This window comes from Thermobia domestica, chromosome 5, assembly GCF_964235325.1.
Source record: "Thermobia domestica chromosome 5, izTheDome1.hap1.1, whole genome shotgun sequence".
Taxonomy (NCBI): Eukaryota; Metazoa; Arthropoda; class Insecta; order Zygentoma; family Lepismatidae; genus Thermobia; species Thermobia domestica.
This window is the reverse complement of record NC_137458.1, coordinates 120037608-120060475: the sequence shown is the minus strand read 5'-3', so window position 1 is coordinate 120060475 and position 22868 is coordinate 120037608. Positions and strand designations below refer to the sequence as shown.

The window sequence follows — 22868 nt, the reverse complement described above, 5'->3', positions numbered from 1 at the left end:
GTGTCTTTGTCCGTTAATTTAAAAATTACAAGGACGTATCAAACTGAATGGTTCACCCTGTATATGTATTTGAACATTTTTAGAAATAATTCAGTTGAGGAGTACAGTTTCGTATTAGGATGGTGAGCTTCAGCGTGAATTGACGTTCAAGAGCTGATTAGTAAATCACCAGCAACTCGTTGGAGATTTCGTGTTAGTTTTAGAGTCTCACTACAATTTCAAATGTTCGTCTTTCTTAATATCCAAAAATGAAATGAAATGAAATTTTTGAGTTTTACGTCCCACGGTTATGCCGGTTAGGCTAAAGGAGACGGTGATGATGAGTAATGAATGAAATGGTGGAATGAAGAAAGTGGGAGGAACGGGAGAACCCCGAGAAAACCCACGCACACGGTGTTTGTCCACCACAAAGTTTACTTGGCGGAGGCTGGGATCGAACCCGGGACCCCAAGCACCAGAGGTGAACGCTCAACCACTGAGCCATCGCAGCTCCTTCTTAATATCCAGGGCCTAATAGTCTATTACATATGTCGGAACAACGCAGACCAATGTGCGTATTATTCTAAATGTTATTGTATAGGAGTCAGTTTTTGTATAGACATTTAGTATGCTTACAGCAAAATTAATTTTTGTTTGTTTGTTTGTTTTAAAGCTACTTTGGTTAGGTTAATCGGTGGAAGAGAAATGCGTTTGAGATCTATATTTTATCCAACTAATATCCAACAACAACAACAAATATATATATATATATATATATATATTTATTTGTTGTTGTTGTTGGACATTAGTTGATGAAATAAACAATAAATAAAAATAAACTTTCATACTCTCATGATCTCAGGAGTTTAAAAAAAATACAGGAAAATTGATGAAATCATAATAGCTGTATAAGAAGTGAAGTCTATTTTCATCACAGCATGTAATTTTGTACTTACGTTTGGAGTTTTGCCCAAATTTGACGTAGAGTGGATATAGGAAAGTTAATCTACAATATATTTTAAATTTTTCAATAGAAGAAAATATTGTTTTCCGTGTTTACTTTGTACTTCTTTAAGCAGATAGACTAATTTTCTTTATTTAAAAAACAAAACTGAATGAATATTTTTTAAACGTCAGATAGTTTGAAAAATTTCTCGAAAAAAGCCAAAAAAACTTACATCTAATTTTTTGACGGTATGTGCTATTAACAGGGTAAGTTAATGTTATTTCTTTCTCTTTATTTACTTTGTGAAATATTCAAAATTAATATAAATAAATAAATAAACTCACGTTAACTCTTTAAGAATTCTTTTATTTTGTATTTAATACTGTTCATTTGTACATCACATATCTCCTGCATTTGAAAGTAGTCATATTTCGAACACTCAATACTTTATAAAATTACATGATTTTAATCAAAAAAATGTACAGTGATAAAGAAACTGGGACATTGCTTAACGAACCTATTAAGCTAAAGGCTAAAGTAGATGCTTTAGTTTAAAAACAACGAATCCTGTACTGAAACTTACAACATTGTACATTTGTTACGTAAGAACATGCTTATGCTTTGAAATAAACAATACAAATAAAATGTGACGCAGTGTTAGGAATGCAGAGACTTGAAATAATCATTAAATACATACCATTGCATGGCACTATTATTCTATAATAGATTTTGCACATATCAAGTTGAGGATCAGGGTATAAACTGTTCTTAAAGTTTTACAATAAAGTTTTACATGAGTGAATAATTATTTTTAATAGTGATACTTAAACTTATGTAAACGAATTCTTATTACCTTAAATAATTACATAGTGACCAAACCCCCGGTGAATGTACCGGTATATCATTTCAAGTTTTAATACTTGCTCAAGTAATTAAAAAGAGAACAAAAACACTTAAAGTGTAAGTTACATTGTTAAGAATGTCTCTGACGCGTTGAGTGGTGGGGTAGATACGAAGGGTTGATATTTCCATTACGTGCATTGGGAACGGAAAATGAAATTGGACTTGAATCACTGTGGTATTTCTCCGTGTAATTTCCGTATTCGGGTCTATAAGGACGTTGAGGAAGAGTGTGTTGATTGTGAAATCCGAAGCCCTGAGTGTTATTAGGTGTGTTTGATGCAAGAGAAGATCCTGGTTGTGGAAACACTTCTTGGATGATCTCTTCAAGTTTCATATCTGACGCTGTTGCATTTACTGGAGCCGCTTCTGGATCTGTTACTTTTCCCATAAAAATATAGTGTCCTGTTTCTAAGTCTCGCATGAAAAATATAAATGGATGATTGGCGTTTAAGGCTTGAGAAACAGATCCTATCAGCGGGACTACTTGTACACCTGAAATATAAAATAATAATAATAAAACAAAAATTGATCTAGGAAGTTATAATATACAGAAAATTTAAATTGGCTGTCGAATAATTTGATAAAAGAAAAAAAATATCATTTTCCGTTTCAGTCACGTATACGAAAAATATGAGTAATGCTATCTGGATAAGATATTGTCTTCTGTACGTCTCTCAATTTTTGACCTCAAGAAAAATTGTAAAGGCTGTAAAGTAAAAGAATTATAGTGTTAATAAAAATTATGCCCTCCCATGCCCTTATTGTTCCCAGTTACAAGAAGTATGAGCATAAAAAAAGAAAATGAATATCATATCTGTGAGTGTTTCAGTGATATTTTTTTTTTTTTTTTTTAAAGCTATGACTAAAGGCGGCTGATCATAATGTGGAGTTCGACTTTCCTTTATACAGGGTATCTATCAGTCACGAAAGTCGCGAAAACGTCACGAAATCAGAAAACGGTCATAAGTCAAGAAAAAGTCAACGAAATTTAGCTTTTGGGTCACGATTCTTTTTATTTGTTCAAATAAAAGTACAGACTGGAAAAGTTTGTTCTATAAAACGTCAAAATTCACTACCAAAAACGTCTGTGATCGGCTTTAGACGCTACCAAATCGCAAGCAAAGCACGCTTCTATCGCATGCATGAAAGTTCGGCCTAATTCACACCCAAAATCGCCCATAAAAATGTTGCGAAATTTTATTGTTTGGTAAAGAAAAGGTCACGAAATTTCATTTTGGGATTTCAGTAAACATGCTGTTATACCTGCTGTATACTCGCGCAGAAATAAAGTGTGTAAACTTTCACAGTAGACAACTTTATTTAACTTTGGTGTACTCGAGGGTTATTGCTGCTTTGTTTGAATACAAACCACGTTCCTCAATGTAATTCCCCCTCAGAAGCTAGGTGTCAATCGAATAAAGAAGGAAGCTCTCCTGTGGCTGCACGATTAGCATATTTGCTTTCGATACGGGAAACCCAGCTTCAATTCCTAGTGGGAATTTACAATTTTCTAATAACGTGTTAGGCTGTAGGTCCACATCTCGAAAGGCCTTGTTGCCGAAAATAGACATTAAAGTTCAAAGCAACCGATCAATCAACGAAATAAAGATAATGAATAAAAAAAAAAAAAAAAAAAAAAAAAACAATTTGTTTGTTTATTGAGTTTAGGGTCCTTTTTCAGCACTGAAGAAATATGAAACGTAGACCTAGTTTAAGGTGGAATTCTAACCTCCTTAGTGCGTTCAAATTTCAATGCTCTTCCATCGGGAATCAAACCTGGACTTGTGGACCAATATATTGATGTATTGTCCTTTCCTTCAGTATTTTAAGCATTCAGCATATAGTTAAATTCCATGAGGATCATGCGCGGGCTATTCCAGTTATGAGAGAAACATTCTACTGGGTACTGAATTTGGCTTCGTTCTAGTTGATAATGTTCGAATCATCATACGAGGCTCATCCAGAAAGCAAGTTCCGATGAGCTGTAAAATGAAAGACGAACATCAGAAGAAAATTATTTTCATTACTGTAAAGTTAGTGATATATTACAAACTTTTTAGCATCCTTGTTGAGCCATTTGTCGTAACGTGACAGCAACTTTTGTGTGTCTGTGTCAAAGAATTCTCCCACCAAGAACTGTCACAACCGTCTGCTACTCAGCTGCGTTGTGGAAATGTTGTCCGGTCAGAAGTCGCTTCAGATGAGGAACAGGTGAAAGTCTTGGGCGCGAGGTCAGGACTTTAGAGGGATAGTGGTCGGCACTACAGTGTTCCTCGTACACAGTGGTGCGGTCTGCTGTGAATTGTCTGCGTCATCTTCTGTTCATATCTTCATTTATAGATGTAGAGAGGACGTAATTTATTGTACAGTACTAAACACTGTATTTCAATGACCCAGACAGAAAATGCAAGTAGTTTACAGGCGCCTGTGAAACATGCATATTTTTACAGGGGCCTGAAAATGGAACACTTTTAAACGCATGAGACAGAATATCGATTCTTTTCACGATCATTGCATGTTCATTTCACGGAAACAGGTAGTTTTCATGTTGATAGGGTTGCAACCTTGCAACGTGAAAAATCCGTGTAAACATGATGTAGCGAATGGAAAGACATGTACGTAATCGGCATATTCCATGTAGTTGACATATACGTTACCTCATGAGGATCTGACGACAGCTGCTTTTCATTTGATAAAAATGTAATTCACATGTTAAATACATGTGAAATATAGGTGTTAGCGAATTAGTGGGCATGTTAGGGAATATACATGTAAAAGTACATCGCATTAAGTACTATACATGTGTCAGGACCTTGCATATGTGCATGATAAACTGGAGACTTGGTGCCTGAATATTATGTTTCCTGCACCTGTAACATTAATGATTCACTACAATCAACCTTGTTCATTGCATGCACCTGTTTAACCCATTTATTGGCAATCATGATCATTGCATTTTTCCGTTTACCTGCACATTGCCTGTACATTGCATATAGGTGAGTTCACATTTCGCATGCACACGGAAATAATACAGGCAATGTATTCAGTTGTAATCCCATGTATTATACATGTGTCAGGTCCTTGCATATCGAAGAATGTCGAATTGGAGACTTGTGCCTGAATATTGCATGTCTCCTATGCTTATAACGTGAATGTTTAGCTCCAATCCACTTTGTTCACTACACGTATCTGTTTAATCCATTTACTGGCAGTCATGATCATTGCATGTTCCTGTTCACCTGTACACTGCACGTAGGGGAGTTACACACTTCGCATGTACACGAAAATGATAAATGTAAAATAACATATTCTACATCATGCTTTTCCATGCTATACGCTAATACATGGTATTTACATGTAATGCGAATGTCACACATGTATATTACATGTTGATAAACAGCCACCTTTCTTGTACTTTTCATTCTTACTGTATTGCGAATGTTATCAACAATCCATTCAAGGTACTTTACATGCACATGTTTCCTCCATTTACTTGCATGTGAGTGACTACGTGTACATTGCATGTTCTAATTTTAATGTACAGGCTCTGTACAACGCGTGTTTCCGTGCAAAATTCCCAACAGAAGTTTAATACTTTTTCGGCATGCATATCACCTGAAGACAATGTGCCTGTAATATTTTCTTTACATGTGTTTTCGCCGAAACAGGCGCCTGTATGTCTGTCAAAATCTGACAGGCTTTTACAGGCAGTTCCATGTACAAAACATTGCATGTTTCCTCAAAAATTTTCATAATAGGAATCAATTCGTTCGGAAGTTATTGGCAGAAAAACAAGTGAGTTTATGTGTAGACTCTTTCTGGTGTTGGCTATGAAATAATTTTCAAAATTAAGTTTCATATAATATGAACTTTTTTATCAGTAGATAAGCAAATGGATTACTTGTAAACAGTGTTGGCTGGTTTAAACCAAGGTGGTTTAAACCAGCTTTTTTTTTTTTTTTTTTTTTAAATAAAACGTTTAAATTTTTTTAAAAAAAGGAAAGAAAAATGCTTTAAATCGTGTGAACTTTATGGTGACGTTTCCAGATATCAAACCATCTGCATTAGTTTTATCTCCTTTTCATCTTTTAATCAAGACATCCCATTTTCAATTCTCAGTCGAACCACAGCACTTCTTTCAAGTGTAAACAATGTAGCGGTTCGGGTGTCATTTTAAACGAAAGTCTTCTTGATAACCCCTGTATCACATAAGGATGTTAAGCCTAAACATACGAAACGATACCAAAACTCATATTTCGGCTTGCCTGAATGCCTGTTGTTTTATAAAGAAACCAAGGTTGCTTAAATATAGTGATAGAAATTGGCAAAATTTATCGACTGCTACGTAGCTTCCAACATTAACTTGGATTGGACTTTCAGTTTTAATTTTATTAACTTTATCTACATACTAAATTTGTAGTTTAATCCCTCTTTTAACTATTGATTATGATACATTTACCGTAAAATTTTACATACCAAGCAATAACGGAATTTTCTCAATGGCTAAGGCGGGAGTTTCCTGCTTTATATATAATGGTTTCACTTGTGCAACTGTTTATCTGTATGTCCTGAAATGACTCTTGACGGTTATATTACCAGTATGTAAAGATCAGTGCAACGTATTTTTATCAGGAGTACTTCGTGAGTCGGCCGACTCATCCTATTTGTGGCCAATTAGTCCCGGTGTCAAGTCCAAATGGAGGACAATTTCCCTCGGATGTAAGCCGGGAAGCAGTTAAGTAAATACATTTAATATTGTATTATACCGTTTCGACAAACACTGGTGCCTTCATCGATAGCTTAGACTCATATAATTCTTGTCTTCTCTCAGAATGTTCTCTAGCACTTACTGCGTTTGCTGAACAGTGACGAGGTTAAAACTCTTGTTAAAACCCTTGCACTCGAATAACTCTACGATTCCCCCACCTTTTTTATTTATTTATTTATTTATTTAAATACTTCGCGATAATTCTGTTGTAATAACAAATATAATGTAGAATTTTTCATTTTACACTTTTATAGGAAGACACGAATGCAACATGAAAGGTCACAGTAAAGAAATCTACATTACACTCGTCGTTACAAAGAGTGTAGTACAAAGTGTTTACAGTAGGAAAGACCAGAGGGGAAAAAATCGTTATAAAGAAGAGCTGTTTGGGTATCAAGGGCTTTATATTGGTAAGAATTTTAACATCTTCAGTGTATAATTGGACTCAGACAATAAATGAAGATGATATTCTTAGAAGAGACAAGAATTACATGCGAGTTTTCCCCTGATTTACTATTAAAGGCGACAGTTTTGCTGAAACAATCTAGTACAGTTTAGACGCAGTAAGCACAGCAATTATTTATTTACAAATTACACAAATTTGCGTGAAATTACGTTTATCTTTAAATAAACATATGTGTATCTTTTCTTGAAACATTTCACTTCTTTGACTCAAATTGCTTTTAGTTAATTTTATTCTTAGTATCCGAACGGTTATAATAAACTACCTTAGCTTCTATTTTTACACTTGCTTCTCATAATGACTTGCATATTATTTGAAAACTTACAGACCATGGTTTCACAATATCAATGAAACTACCTTATTTCATAAGCAAACCATTTTTCAAACGCACTTACTAAACAAGTTTTATTTAGATCTTTTTTTTTTTTTTTTTTCAGTTACACGAAAAGTATTGTCATGTGTATAATGCATTTTCTTTTAAGACAACCAAGATTGAATACATAACTATAAGTGTGAGATTTCTTTCGAAAACTATTATATTTAGATTTGGAGAAAAAATCTAAAAACTGTCTTTCCTGCTACGAAGGCGCTGTAGTACACTTCGATAACCTACACCCAAATCGAACAGTGATTTAGAAATGTTCTCCTGAACTGCTGTCAATATCAGCAGCAGAAAGATTGTCACTCACAGTCATACTTTATTTTTTTTATTTTATTTTTATTTATTTATTTATTTTATTTTATTTTATTTATTTATTTTTTGTGTGTGTGTGTGTGTGTGACAAAAATGGAGTGTAACACAATGATTCATGTCAACATGTAAAAGCATGATGCGCATTTGGGGCAAAACATGTTCTGAAGTGATACGTAAAGGCGAGGGATAATTTCCGTCTCAGTCAATTCATCATATTGATTGTTTGTTCTGGGATGTGCAACATAAACAGTATCGTCTAGTTTTGTTTAAAACAATATTTCCATGTCTTTCTTCTTGGCCTTCTACTAATTTCGTGATGATTATGAGTACTTGTGTAGTATGTAGTATTATATACTGATTTAGTTGTCATAAGACAGACTGTAAATATTGCAGTTATTCAACACCAATTTTTATGAACGAGATACGAAAGTCAACGAGTGAATACGCACACTCGATCGAGAATTCAAGGAAGGTGTCTCTGTTACTGTGTACATGCAAAAATGTTGAACCCAGCTAAGGTCATCTGGACTGTACCTCAACATATTTCTTTTTTATGTGGACATCATAAGAGGCTGCATCGTAATAAATAGTTATGAAAGATTCAGACATGTAACGTGAAACAAAAGACAGATGAAATGCTAAATTAAACCTTGAGATTACATCATGCATTAAAAGAGGGAAAGTCAAGCATTGCTACTGTTCTACATTTTGAATTAGAACTAATTTACGTATACCAGTAAGAAATGTCAAAAGTTGATTGTTAAAACTGATGTATTGACACTTAAGCACATAATCCTAAGATTTTTTTTGTCTGTCTTGTTTAGTTAAAGATTGCATAATTATAGTCAGTTATAAACGTAATAATATCTATTTATTTTCAAAATTTAATAGCAATAAAACTTAATTACCTGTTGCTGCACCAGCAACACTGCCTTCTTCGTTAACCTCAATTTTAGCCTTATGCAAAATGTTTGAAATCTTCAGATATGGATTAGCGGTGATTCCAGTTAGATTAGCATTATTTGTAAACACTTCTCGTATGCCCAACTGAAAAATAAATAAAAGGAAGAAAAACATACAATAATTCAATTATTTTTGAAAATTTGTCATGAATATAATGTTGAAACTACAGTAGAATGTAAAACAATATGGAACAGTGATTGTTTATGTCATGTAAGGTCACAGTTTCGTAAAAGAAGAAAAACATGAGATAATCATTAACAAGTGAAATTGCACTGCTGTAAAGTTTACTGAAGAAATATCACTGAATATAGGTTCGTCATACAAAAGTTTCACTATAAAGTGTTAATAATTTAAAATTGGTCGATTAGTTTTAAACTAAAAGCGGGGGAGAAAGCAGAGCGTGGGTACTCAATTTTGCTGGCGACTTATAACGTATTTTGTATTGGAAGTAAACTTAGTCGTAGAAAATTAGTAATAAGCAAGTACATTAATTAAATAAGGCTTATGGAACTTGGAGGTTCCGTGCCGCATTAACAAAAGCTCTCCACTGACTTCCGTCCTTAACCAACTGAATCCAGTTTCTACTTTTTATTCCTATTTCTGCAAGATCCATCTTATTATTGTCCTCCTATCTGCACCTAGGTCTTCCTAATGGTCTTTTTCCAATTGTGTTTCCAGTTCAAAAAATTTAAAAGTGTTCCTACTTTCTTCCATTCTAGCTACACAACCTGCCCACCTGAGTCTCTAGACTTAATGACCTTAACAATCTTAGGTAAACAATATAAATTATTCAGTTCTTCATTATAAAGTTTCCGCCTTTCCCATCTTCGTCCCTCTTGCGTCCAAATTTAATATCCATTTTACTATGCTGAGGTCGTGCCAAGTTATCAGTCGTGGTCCGAAGCTTCCGTGAATGCTTCTGAACAAGTACCTGTTTCACAGGAAGATGTTGTTAACCTCACGTCATGTTCCCAAGATAGAGGACTACTCCTTGTGTGTTCGCAACTGCTTATTCATTAGGTGTATTCGCAGCTAACCTCTATATCCTAGAGGCATTCTCCTCGATCCACAACCTGAGGTCGCGGAATTATGTATATTATTTTATTTCCAGTTCACCTCTTTCCAGTTGGATAATTGCAGTTAATCTGTGAATTTATAATGCACTGAAGACCTGAGCAAAATAAGCATACTTGTGGGCCATTTTAATTACCCCCGGTTCCTTAAATGCGTGTGAGCCATACATTTTTCTGATTCTTTGTTCTGTTATACGTATCATGCTTGTTGTTTCATGTGTCTAGGCCAATTAGGGTCTGAGCTACGAACATCTGAATTTAACTTAATGAAATCTGCATTTTTCTAAAGTTCATTCAATGAACCTTCTGATCCTGATGTAAACATAGTAGAATGGCATTACTCCGCCAGTCATCGGATGATTGGCCATCGGTCAGCGCTTCTTTCAAGAAGCATGTACTTGTAGCCAGCCAATGTTTTACATATATTCCCCGCACGCGGCCATATTGTAAACTGTGATTCGCGCATAAGGTGGGCCAAACCCAGTTTCTACGCATGCGTATTCTCTTTTATTGCATTAATTCAATTTAGTTCTTAAATAGATTGTTGTTTCTGTTATTTCACTGTAAGTAAATTGTATTTCTGGTAATGAGCCTTATAAGCAACAAAAACATTGAAAAACAGCTTACTAGACAATGGACTATTTTCTTCTGCCGCATGGATGCGGCAAGACTCTTTAACCAATAAAATGAAACAATCACCACGTGTATTTGTTTACATGAGGTACTGAACGTTCCTTGAATGAACTATAAATACTTTTCTATTACCAATGGCCTTACTTTGTAGAATAGGTTAGGTAACCAAAAGGTTAACGAAATATTTTCAAGTATTGATTCAGGTATTTTGTGATGGCCACTGTGTTCTTATTCTTGTTTTCTTAAAAAGAATAAGAAAACAAATCATATGTTCACGTGGGCCACCGCTGTTCTATAGTGTAAAACTGTTAGAAGAGAACTTAATATAACTTGTGGATTAAGGGAAAAATTCTGAAATTAACATTTGGAGGATCATTAAATAAAATCACATTTAACAAAATAGAAAATCTACTTATAATAAATAAAATTCCTTTAACAACTAATTAAACACACAGAAAATACCTCAAAATTAAACAGAATACTAGCATGAATGTCTGTGATGATAGTCAATTTTTCCCATTTATTTGATTTGTCATCTGTATTTCTAGCAAGCTACTCGACCGCCTTTCTTCAGATGATTGTTGAGCTCAAATTGTGAAGGTACTTAGCTATTTACATGCTAGTGAATGTGTTTTCGTTGTTTGTTCAAGTGCTGGGATATAGATTTTTACAGTTTAGTTATCCTCATTAAAGTGCTATATACTAGTATGTGAATAGCCAACATCTTCAAAATTTAAGCTCAAAAATAATCCTGAAGGAAGACGATCGAGTATTTCACCAGAAATATAGATGAGAAATTAAAATAAAAGGGAAACGTTGATTATCGTCAAAATCACATCCAAGTTAGTATTGCGTGAAATTTCCATAGTTTAGCTTATTGCATACCAACAACATTGACCAAATTGTGCTATGGGTTGAGTGCAGCATTTGAAAGAATACAGGTATTAATTGTCCATTTCATTAAGATGATTGTTTTAAGTGTGTTAGAATGCTAAGCAAGTAAGTCGTCAATTTTCATTCATAATTCCTGCTGTTATCTGTAAAATGGAATATATATATATTCTACAAAAGATTATGTAGTTACTTATGTTACATATATACATACCTGTGCCAATACAGGCCCGAGTTCATTTACATATTCTATTTTAAATCTTGGAATAAGAACTCGCATTTCTGTCAGTTCCAGGTTATCAACAAAATTGTCTGGTTGATAATGCTGTAGATCTCTTATAAGTCGATCAATGCCGTCTTCGTCATTAGGAAGAAGTATAAGCATGGAATATTTTTTGTCCTGAAATGGAAATAGGTTCTTTCTTTAATGATCTTCATTATTTTCCCCAACAGTCTTTATAATTTAGTACCTAGGTAAATACCTTAAGCAGTGGCGGCGATTGGACGTTAAAAGTACAGGGGCAAGACTTAACGAAAGGTTGTATAACTAATAGGATACTATCTTTTTCGGTTAAAACACCGTATATTGTATTTTATATTTTATTAAGTAAATTGACAAGAGCAACGCAAGCAGGTACTAGCCCTTTGTACTCTTAAACAACGAAAGTATAAGAAGAGATTTAGTACTTGCTCATGAACATCTTAAAATTCTCTCTGGAAAATTGTGTGATCAGATTATTTAATACCAAATTTGCAAAACAAGAAAATAGAAAGGATAATATTAATCATAGTAATGAAATATATGTTATTACACTTAGAAAATGAAAGACAGTAAATACTACAAGCATATACTACGACATTTAAAGAAATATTCGCTTTTGCACCTTCCCGAAATATGTTCATTACCATTAGATGCATTTATCACTGGTTTGGAACACATCAAAAGACAACAATACTTAGAATCACTCCACACTCCAGTTATACAAAATAATCCTAAAACCTAGTATTATGTTGAATTCATTAAATTTAATTGTATGTACACTCGTATACTGCAAAACAATGGAAAAGGTAGAAGTTGTTTCTTATTACTCTCTTTTTAATCAATATTCTTTACTATTAGAAAGAAGAAAAGCCATTTTAGAACTGTCGATTTTTGTGCAATTAAAAATAATTTGTGAAAGACTTTATTTTTTGGCGAAATGTTCTCTCAATTAGTTTCAAAGCGGCTGACTAATATATCAAACCCTTCTAAGAAGAAGTGAAAGTATGCTGAACTGTTGTGCTCCAAAAGAATAATTCTTGGGCTAGTTTCCGTGGCAATTAAAACGCAATTCCTGTAGCTATTTTAACTCCACGGGAAGACAACCAATACATCCTCACGCAACGGCAAATAATACATACAAAAACTTTACATTTCCAAATGAAACTATATAATGGGTTACCTCAATAAAGTGGAGGGGGCAACTGCCCCCCCTTTCCCTCTCTAATCGCCGCAGTAGTAGTCCCCCCGTTATATTGAGCCGAGTCAGCAAAAATTTTTGTGACGTCATAGGTCAAAGGTCAATGACCTTGGCCCGGGGTCAATGACCTAGGGGTACCTAGGACCACCCCCTCTAAATTTTGGCAGGGGCACAATGGCCGACCCCCTAAATTTTGGCAGGGGTACATAGGACCACCCCCCTTAAATTTTGGAAATTGCCAAATCTAAAAATTTGGTATGGTAGGGTAGGACCATAGTATGTACCTCTATCAGTATTGGGGGTCTATGTCGTTCCCTTTCATGGGTAAAAAATTGCCAAAAATTCAAATTTCGGGGTTTTTTGACCTAATTTATCCCCTTTGATGAGGTGTTATTACCTTATATAGTTATATAGGCGTATACAGGGGTCCATTCCCTTTCATAAGACATGGGTATATTGGTTCACCCCTTGAAAAATTTGGGAGGGGTACCTTGGCCCACCCCTTAAATTTTGGAAATTGACCAATTTCAACATTGGGTATTATAGTACAGGACCCTAATATGTATTATGATAAATTTGGGTGGTCCACCTCGTTCCCTTCTAGGGGTACAAAATTGCCAAAATATAAACGTAAGCAATACGTAGTACCACGTGTTTGGTTTTTGGTCGATTTTATCCCCTTTGATGAGGTGTTATTATCCTATATAGTTATATGGTTATGTATAGGGGTCCATTACCTTTCATAAGATATGGGTATATTTGTGCACTCCTTTAAAAATTTGGGAGGGGTACTTTTGCCCACCCCTTAAATTTTGGAAATTGCTCATTTTACATATTTGGTATTATACTACAGGACCCTAATATGTATTATGATTCATTTGGATGGTCCACTTCGTTCCCTTCTAGGGGTATCAAATTACCAAAATATATAACGTAAGCAATACGTAGTACCACGTGTTTGGTTTCGACATAAGTTATCCCCTTGGATGAGGTCCTATTACCTTATATGGTTATATGGTCATGTATAGTGGTCCATTATCTATCATAAGACATGGGTACATTTGTGCACCCCTTTAAATTTTTGGGAAGGGTACCTTGGCCCACCCCTTAAATTTTGGAAATTGCCCAATTTAAACATTAGGTATTATACTACAGGACCCTAATATGTATCATGATAAATTTGGGTGGTCCACCTCGTTCCCTTCTAGGGGTACAAAATTGCCAAAAATATAAACGTAAGCAATACGTAGTACCACGTGTTTGGTTTTTGGTCGATTTTATCGCCTTTGATGAGGTGTTATTATCCTATATAGTTATATGGTCATGTATAGGGGTCCATTACCTTTCATAAGATATGGGTATATTTGTGCACTCCTTTAAAAATTTGGGAGGGGTACCTTGGCCCACCCCTTAAATTTTGGAAATTGCCCAATTTAAACATTTGGTATTATAGTACCGGACCCTAACATGTATTATGATAAATTTGGGTGGTCCACCTCGTTCCCTTTTAGGGGTACAAAATTGCCAAAATATAAACGTAAGCAATACGTTGTACCACGTGTTTGGTTTTGACCTAAGTTATCCCCTTGGATGAGATCCTATTACCTTATATGGTTATATGTATAGGGGTCTATTCCCTATCATAAGACATAGGTACATTTGTGCACTCCTTTAAAAATTTGGGAGGGGTACCTTGGCCCACCCCTTCAATTTGGAAATTGCTCATTTTATATATTTGGTATTATAGTACTGGACCCTAATATGTATCATGATAAATTTGGGTGGTCCACCTCGTTCCCTTTTAGGGGTACAAAATTGTCAAATTTTAGTACAACCACGTGTTTGTTTTGGCTCAATTTATCCCCTTGGATGAGGTCCTATTACCTTATATGATTATATGGTTATGTATATTGGTCCATTCCCTATTATAAGACATGGGTATATTGATGCACCCCGGGAGGGGTACTTTGGCCCACCTCTTTATTTTGGAAATTGCCCAATTTAAACATTTGGTATAATAGTATAAGACCCTAATATATATTATGATAAATTTGGGTGGTCCATCTCGTTCCCTTTCATGGGTACGAAATTGCCAAATTTTAGTACAACCACGTGTTTCGTTTTCACCTAATTTATTCCCTTGGATGAGGTCCTATTACCTAATATGATTATATGGTCATGTATAGGGGTCCATTTTCTATCATAAGACATAGGTACATTGATGCACCCCGGGAGGGGTACCATAGCCAATCCCTTAAATTTTGGAATTTTTTTAATTTAAGCATTCGCTATCATAGTACATGACCTCAATATGTATCATGATAAATTTGGGTGGTCCACCTTGTTCCCTTTCATGAGTAAAAAAATGCCAAAATATAAACATAAGCAATATGTTGTATCACGTGTTTGGTTTTTGGCCCAATTTATCCCGTTTGATGCGGTTCTATTACCGTATATGGTCATATGGTCATGTATATAGGTTCATTTCCTATCATAAGACATGAGTACATTGATGCACCCTTTAAAAATTTGGGAGGGGTATCTTGACTCATCCACTCAGTTTTAGAAATTGTTTTAATATAAGCATTTGGTATCTTCGTACAGGTCTTCAATATGTACCACTATAAATTTGGATGGTCCACATCGTTCAGATAGTGGTTCTGGATATTGTCGATACAATGTATTTTGAACTTCTTGCACTAGTTTGTCTTTAGCATATAATTTTAATTCCAATTGAAGTCTTTTAAGATCTAATGCAATATCAATTGGTGGAAACTCAATGTCCATTTGATCACAAATAAACTGTTTATCAATACAGGTATGCACCCACGAACGATGTTGACAACCATCACAATATCTAGATACATGTTGTACAATATGCATAACACATTTTTCAAAATAGTACTTTTTCAGGAATATACTAGTTTTGTTGCACACTTCCACTGCATGTTTCACACACTGAAATACGCTGATGAATTTGTTCCATTCAGTTTGTGTTAGATACACCATATTGCGAGGGACATGGAATGTACTCTTTTTACGTAACAGCACCATCTTCTCTTCGAGGACTGTACGCAGCACCACTTCATGATTTGAGCCTAATGATTTGACTATGGTCACATTTAGCTCATCATGAAAATAATCGTTCATTTGGTCGATTCGTGAACATAATATTTGCCATTCTTCACAGGTCAGTTGTACACCAAATTGTTCTGCTTTGCCCAATCGAATCACAGGTTCAAATGTTCTAGCACTGATACCAATCATCACATGTTTTGTTTGAAATATATTTATTGGATAATAGCTTGCGAAGATGAACTCTTTATCGTTAGAAGTACACATCTTTCCTCCTGAAAAGCACTTGCTCAAATGATTTCATGAGCTGACACTGTATTTGCTGGTTTATAGTTATTGCTGACGTCATGTGCTGACGTTTGAATTCATGGTTTCATCACAGTTGCTGACGTCATGCTGACCAACCAAATTCATACAACTATGTCTGACGTTTGAATTCATGATTTGCTGACGAATCCGGCTGTGTACTAAATTCAAGTTGATGACTTCGACCCAAGAATCCTTTGTAACATAAAGATACAGATCCAGTATTTAAGAAACGCAGCAGTTCTTCTTGTTTTGATGCTTCCATGGGTAAATATCTTGCTGGTAAAATTATATTCTTATCATTTTCAAGCTTCACTACGATTCTTAATCCAAACTTTGTAGGGATCATTTGGCTAGCTAAGATTCTATAAGGTACATTCTGTTGTAAATTAGTAATCTTGGTAAATGATTTCATCACATCACGTGTGTTTAGAAACTGCAGACAAGTAGCCATGATGACGTTATCATGAATACTAACTCCAACGATGATGCAAAACTGATGACGTTGCATTATCATGTTCTGACGTGTACTATTGCACCACAACGTTGCCAGATGTTTTTGTTCTAAACAGTTCCGGCTAGTGCATACCTGTATTGATAAACAGTTTATTTGTGATCAAATGGACATTGAGTTTCCACCAATTGATATTGCATTAGATCTTAAAAGACTTCAATTGGAATTAAAATTATATGCTAAAGACAAACTAGTGCAAGAAGTTCAAAATACATTGTATCGACAATATCCAGAACCACTATCTGGTATGGATGTATGTGGAGTGTAATAAAATGATCCATTTCAATGAATTGTGTTTTTTCATTTCAAGTACAACCCCAGGTTCTGACGTGTACTATTGCACCACAATGTTGTCAAAGGTTTTTGCTCTAAACAGTTCCGGTTCTTTACTAATGAGTGCACAAACTTTTAAAAATGTCAAACCAAACTTTGAAACAAAAATTTAGAACAAAAATCTTTGAAACAAAATTTTGAAACAAAAAATTTCAAACGAAAAAATTTTGAAACAAAAAATTTTAAACAAAAAATTTTAAACGAAAAAATTTGGAAACGAAAAATTTCAAACAAAAATTTCAAACGAAAAATTTTTAAACAAAAAAATTTTGAAACAAAAGTTGTCAAAAAAAATGTCAAACAAAATTTTGAAACAAAAAATTCAAACAAATTTGAAAGCAAGAATTTTCAAACAAAAAGTTTCAAACAAAAAAATGTCAAACTAAAAATTTTACGTTTCACGGTTAACCGTCAAACTTTATCCGGTTTTTAACTATTCGATTAACAAATAAACGGTTTTGATCATATTTATCAGTGAGTGCAAAATGTTGAACGAAACCAAGATTTTTAAATGTTAAACAAAACTTAAAACTGAATGCAGCAAAGCTTTGAAAATCAGCAACCAATCAGATTGCACGAAAGATAGAGATCAGCCAATCAGATTGCACGAAAGATAGTGATCAACCAATCAAATTACATCAACAATAACTTTGTCAGTGTTGTAGCATGTATTCCCTTAAGACTATGAGTCATAAGATTCAATAAGGTTAGCTATGTATCCCTGTACACTACCTCATCAAGGTCAATCACGTGGTACATCGTATTGCTTACGTTTATATTTGGCTGTAATAATCAATACCAATGACGCATTCTCAAATTATCCTACAAAGTTTAAATGTACCAATGTCCTGGACTCCTAATCCCATCATAGGTCAATAACTGATCACGTGATCATAATGATTTACCCAATGAATGAAATACTATCCAATTTTAAGAACAATTACCAATTATTGATATGACAATAAGAAATGCACCCCTCCCGAAATTTAAGATTGGTACACAAATACACCTGTGTCTTATGAAAAAGTAATAAATCCTGTAGTTATTCAATAATAAAGCCGTTCAATAACCTTTAAATTTTGAATATTTGGCCATAAGAGGAACACCAATGGGTCCTAGAAAACGTTTACCAAATTATGTTATTTTATAGTTCCCAAATTTAAAAGAGAACATAAACATATAAAGGTAATAAACCATATAACGTGCTAAATAGGGGTCAATAATCTCCGAAATTTGATTTTTGGTAGTTCTTTACCCATGAAAGGGAACGATGTGGACCATCCAAATTTATAGTGGTACATATTGAAGACCTGTACGAAGATACCAAATGCTTATATTAAAACAATTTCTAAAACTGAGTGGATGAGTCAAGATACCCCTCCCAAATTTTTAAAGGGTGCATCAATGTACTCATGTCTTATGATAGGAAATGAACCTATATACATGACCATATGACCATATACGGTAATAGAACCGCATCAAACGGGATAAATTGGGCCAAAAACCAAACACGTGATACAACATATTGCTTATGTTTATATTTTGGCATTTTTTTACTCATGAAAGGGAACAAGGTGGACCACCCAAATTTATCATGATACATATTGAGGTCATGTACTATGATAGCGAATGCTTAAATTAAAAAAATTCCAAAATTTAAGGGATTGGCTATGGTACCCCTCCCGGGGTGCATCAATGTACCTATGTCTTATGATAGAAAATGGACCCCTATACATGACCATATAATCATATTAGGTAATAGGACCTCATCCAAGGGAATAAATTAGGTGAAAACGAAACACGTGGTTGTACTAAAATTTGGCAATTTCGTACCCATGAAAGGGAACGAGATGGACCACCCAAATTTATCATAATATATATTAGGGTCTTATACTATTATACCAAATGTTTAAATTGGGCAATTTCCAAAATAAAGAGGTGGGCCAAAGTACCCCTCCCGGGGTGCATCAATATACCCATGTCTTATAATAGGGAATGGACCAATATACATAACCATATAATCATATAAGGTAATAGGACCTCATCCAAGGGGATAAATTGAGCCAAAACAAACACGTGGTTGTACTAAAATTTGACAATTTTGTACCCCTAAAAGGGAACGAGGTGGACCACCCAAATTTATCATGATACATATTAGGGTCCAGTACTATAATACCAAATATATAAAATGAGCAATTTCCAAATTGAAGGGGTGGGCCAAGGTACCCCTCCCAAATTTTTAAAGGAGTGCACAAATGTACCTATGTCTTATGATAGGGAATAGACCCCTATACATATAACCATATAAGGTAATAGGATCTCATCCAAGGGGATAACTTAGGTCAAAACCAAACACGTGGTACAACGTATTGCTTACGTTTATATTTTGGCAATTTTGTACCCCTAAAAGGGAACGAGGTGGACCACCCAAATTTATCATAATACATGTTAGGGTCCGGTACTATAATACCAAATGTTTAAATTGGGCAATTTCCAAAATTTAAGGGGTGGGCCAAGGTACCCCTCCCAAATTTTTAAAGGAGTGCACAAATATACCCATATCTTATGAAAGGTAATGGACCCCTATACATGACCATATAACTATATAGGATAATAACACCTCATCAAAGGCGATAAAATCGACCAAAAACCAAACACGTGGTACTACGTATTGCTTACGTTTATATTTTTGGCAATTTTGTACCCCTAGAAGGGAACGAGGTGGACCACCCAAATTTATCATGATACATATTAGGGTCCTGTAGTATAATACCTAATGTTTAAATTGGGCAATTTCCAAAATTTAAGGGGTGGGCCAAGGTACCCTTCCCAAAAATTTAAAGGGGTGCACAAATGTACCCATGTCTTATGATAGATAATGGACCACTATACATGACCATATAACCATATAAGGTAATAGGACCTCATCCAAGGGGATAACTTATGTCGAAACCAAACACGTGGTACTACGTATTGCTTACGTTATATATTTTGGTAATTTGATACCCCTAGAAGGGAACGAAGTGGACCATCCAAATGAATCATAATACATATTAGGGTCCTGTAGTATAATACCAAATATGTAAAATGAGCAATTTCCAAAATTTAAGGGGTGGGCAAAAGTACCCCTCCCAAATTTTTAAAGGAGTGCACAAATATACCCATATCTTATGAAAGGTAATGGACCCCTATACATAACCATATAACTATATAGGATAATAACACCTCATCAAAGGGGATAAAATCGACCAAAAACCAAACACGTGGTACTACGTATTGCTTACGTTTATATTTTGGCAATTTTGTACCCCTAGAAGGGAACGAGGTGGACCACCCAAATTTATCATAATACATATTAGGGTCCTGTACTATAATACCCAATGTTGAAATTGGTCAATTTCCAAAATTTAAGGGGTGGGCCAAGGTACCCCTCCCAAATTTTTCAAGGGGTGCACCAATATACCCATGTCTTATGAAAGGGAATGGACCCCTGTATACGCCTATATAACTATATAAGGTAATAACACCTCATCAAAGGGGATAAATTAGGTCAAAAACCCCCGAAATTTGAATTTTTGGCAATTTTTTACCCATGAAAGGGAACGACATAGACCCCCAATACTGATAGAGGTACATACTATGGTCCTACCCTACCATACCAAATTTTTAGATTTGGCAATTTCCAAAATTTAAGGGGGGTGGTCCTATGTACCCCTGCCAAAATTTAGGGGGTGGGCCATTGTACCCCTGCCAAAATTTAGAGGGGGTGGTCCTAGGTACCCCTAGGTCATTGACCCCGGGCCAAGGTCATTGACCTTTGACCTATGACGTCACAAAAATTTTTGCTGACTCGGCTCAATATAACGGGGGGACTACTACTGCCGCCCATGACCTTAAGAATAATAAAGAATATAACATATTCAGAAAATGAGCCAGATAGTACCTACAAAATGTTGTTCATTTAACGGAAAACTGTTTCCACATTTTTTCTCATAGGTCAGATTTTTAGGTGGATAATTTGTAACGTCTTAATAAGTGTCACTTAAATTTCTGCATTGTATGGAAAGTCTTGAAAACAGCCGTTAGTTAATTGAATAGTATTTTGTGATTATTTAACGGCTTACTCTCGAAAATGTTCGTATTACCTCGCTTAATGCACACTGCTTTAATACGGGCAGATATTTGTCTCCCAGCAAGTTTGTGTACCATTATACGAGAGTATTTTCCTCTGTATGAGGATTCTCAGGTACGGACACGGACATTTTTCTTATCTCCCTAACCTTTTATTAACCTCGAAATAACGGAGAGCTATTGGTCCTTGTTCATTGTTATTTAACACAGAAAATAATTTCTTCAATTTGAAAGGTCTGGGATACAATACAGTACATTGAAAATTCCCTTTCGAAAAATGTTGTCATGCGTCAATGACCTGGTGAACCACCACAGAAAACAGTTGCAAGCAAAACTTAACATTCTTCTTTTCTCTGTCCACAATAAGTTGCTTTCTGATCGAAATCGTAGTCGACTGGATGTGAGACAAATGAGTAAAGTGAGCGAAGACAATCGCGTAGAAAGAGTTGTATGATCAAGAATTATATGCAGAATTTCCATCCGCATATGAAAACTCCCCTCTACTCCCTCTTGAGACTTGAATCTTTCCCTGAAACTTTAGATTCAAAGGAACAAACATCGTTAGTTTTATGATAAAATTTCAACGAGGAATATTTCTTCTCTTACCTTGTTTCGAAAATTCCTCCAGTAATTCGCACACTGAGTATGCTATTTCGATATTAGCCGAAATTTACATTTATAGGTAATGTACTCATATTTACTGTATACTGCATAGAGTTACCACATGAGCTGTGAGTAATCTAAATTTGTGTAACTTCTCTGTAACGAGCACCTCCCATTTACGGGCAAATTATCATGTCCTGTCGGTGTCTGTTATCAGAGGTTTTATTATATTTACAAAAACTAAGGAAAAGTAGTGGAAAACCTTGAATAAAATTGTAAATAGGAGTATATATGACGCATTTCGGGTAGTAAGATGAAATCAACAACAGTTATATGCAATATGAACGCTCGTAAATTATATTTGAGGTATTTGAGTATAATACTAAACTGGTCTGTGACAACCAGCTCACGTAAATGGAAGTCTCTCATACCCTTTCTAAATAAATTTTCAAAATGAACAGTTGATTATTTTGGCTGTTTAGAATGCAGTTTCAGAAAACATGCCTTTGTCGAGTTTGCCCTCTACTCGGAACGCCTCACGTGAACAATGCATTTATATTAAAATATAGGAAATCTAATAACAATAATAGACCATGCAGATATTTTAATTACAAATCCTTCAGTTCTCTCTTTCCCTCTCTCTCTCTGTCTCTTTTTTTCTGTCAGTTTATTATCTGCAAGGTACTTTCTATTATCATCGTCATTTCTGTTAAACTATAGATTCGGTACTGAGAATAAGTGCTAAACTCCAAACTAACTAACCAATCAGTAACTGCATAAGGGTCAAAAGAAAAAAAACACTAATGTATTCCGTCGTAACAGTTGTCTGGTATGTTAGGGTAAAGTATCACAAAATATGTTAACTCAGGCTACTCCGATATTAAACGTACGGAAGTAGTAGTCCATCTAAGCACTATTATTTACACACTATTAGTTGACGATATTTTCTTGTTTATAACCAGTATTGCTTAGCCCTTTGGAATTCTAGTACCTATTTTTAGGTACTAAAGTAGTGTCTTCATTATTCCATTAAAAAACAACTAATAAAGCTTTTTACTTCGTTTTTTTTTTAAGTCTAGAGGCATTGTAGAACACGTTACGTGTAGTTTCACGCCTTTCTGCGTCGAGACATA

At 34.8% G+C, this 22868-nt stretch overlaps 2 protein-coding genes across 2 annotated transcripts in view; one reads left to right on the top strand and one right to left on the bottom strand.

Annotated features, from left to right (window-relative positions):
- LOC145686080 (constitutive coactivator of peroxisome proliferator-activated receptor gamma-like) overlaps positions 1 to 22868 on the top strand; it is a 180699-nt gene that overhangs the window by 27346 nt on the left and 130485 nt on the right. The gene's annotated exons all lie outside the window — the stretch shown is intronic.
- Positions 1254 to 22868, bottom strand: part of LOC145684550 (uncharacterized) — a 108661-nt gene continuing 87046 nt past the window's right edge. The window contains exons 14-16 of the mRNA XM_081756945.1: positions 11528 to 11713; positions 8662 to 8800; positions 1254 to 2320 (exon numbers count right to left, since the gene is read on the bottom strand). Of these exons, the coding sequence (XP_081613071.1) occupies positions 1899 to 2320; positions 8662 to 8800; positions 11528 to 11713 (747 nt within the window). The 3' untranslated portion in view covers positions 1254 to 1898. The remainder of the gene's footprint in view (positions 2321 to 8661; positions 8801 to 11527; positions 11714 to 22868) is intronic.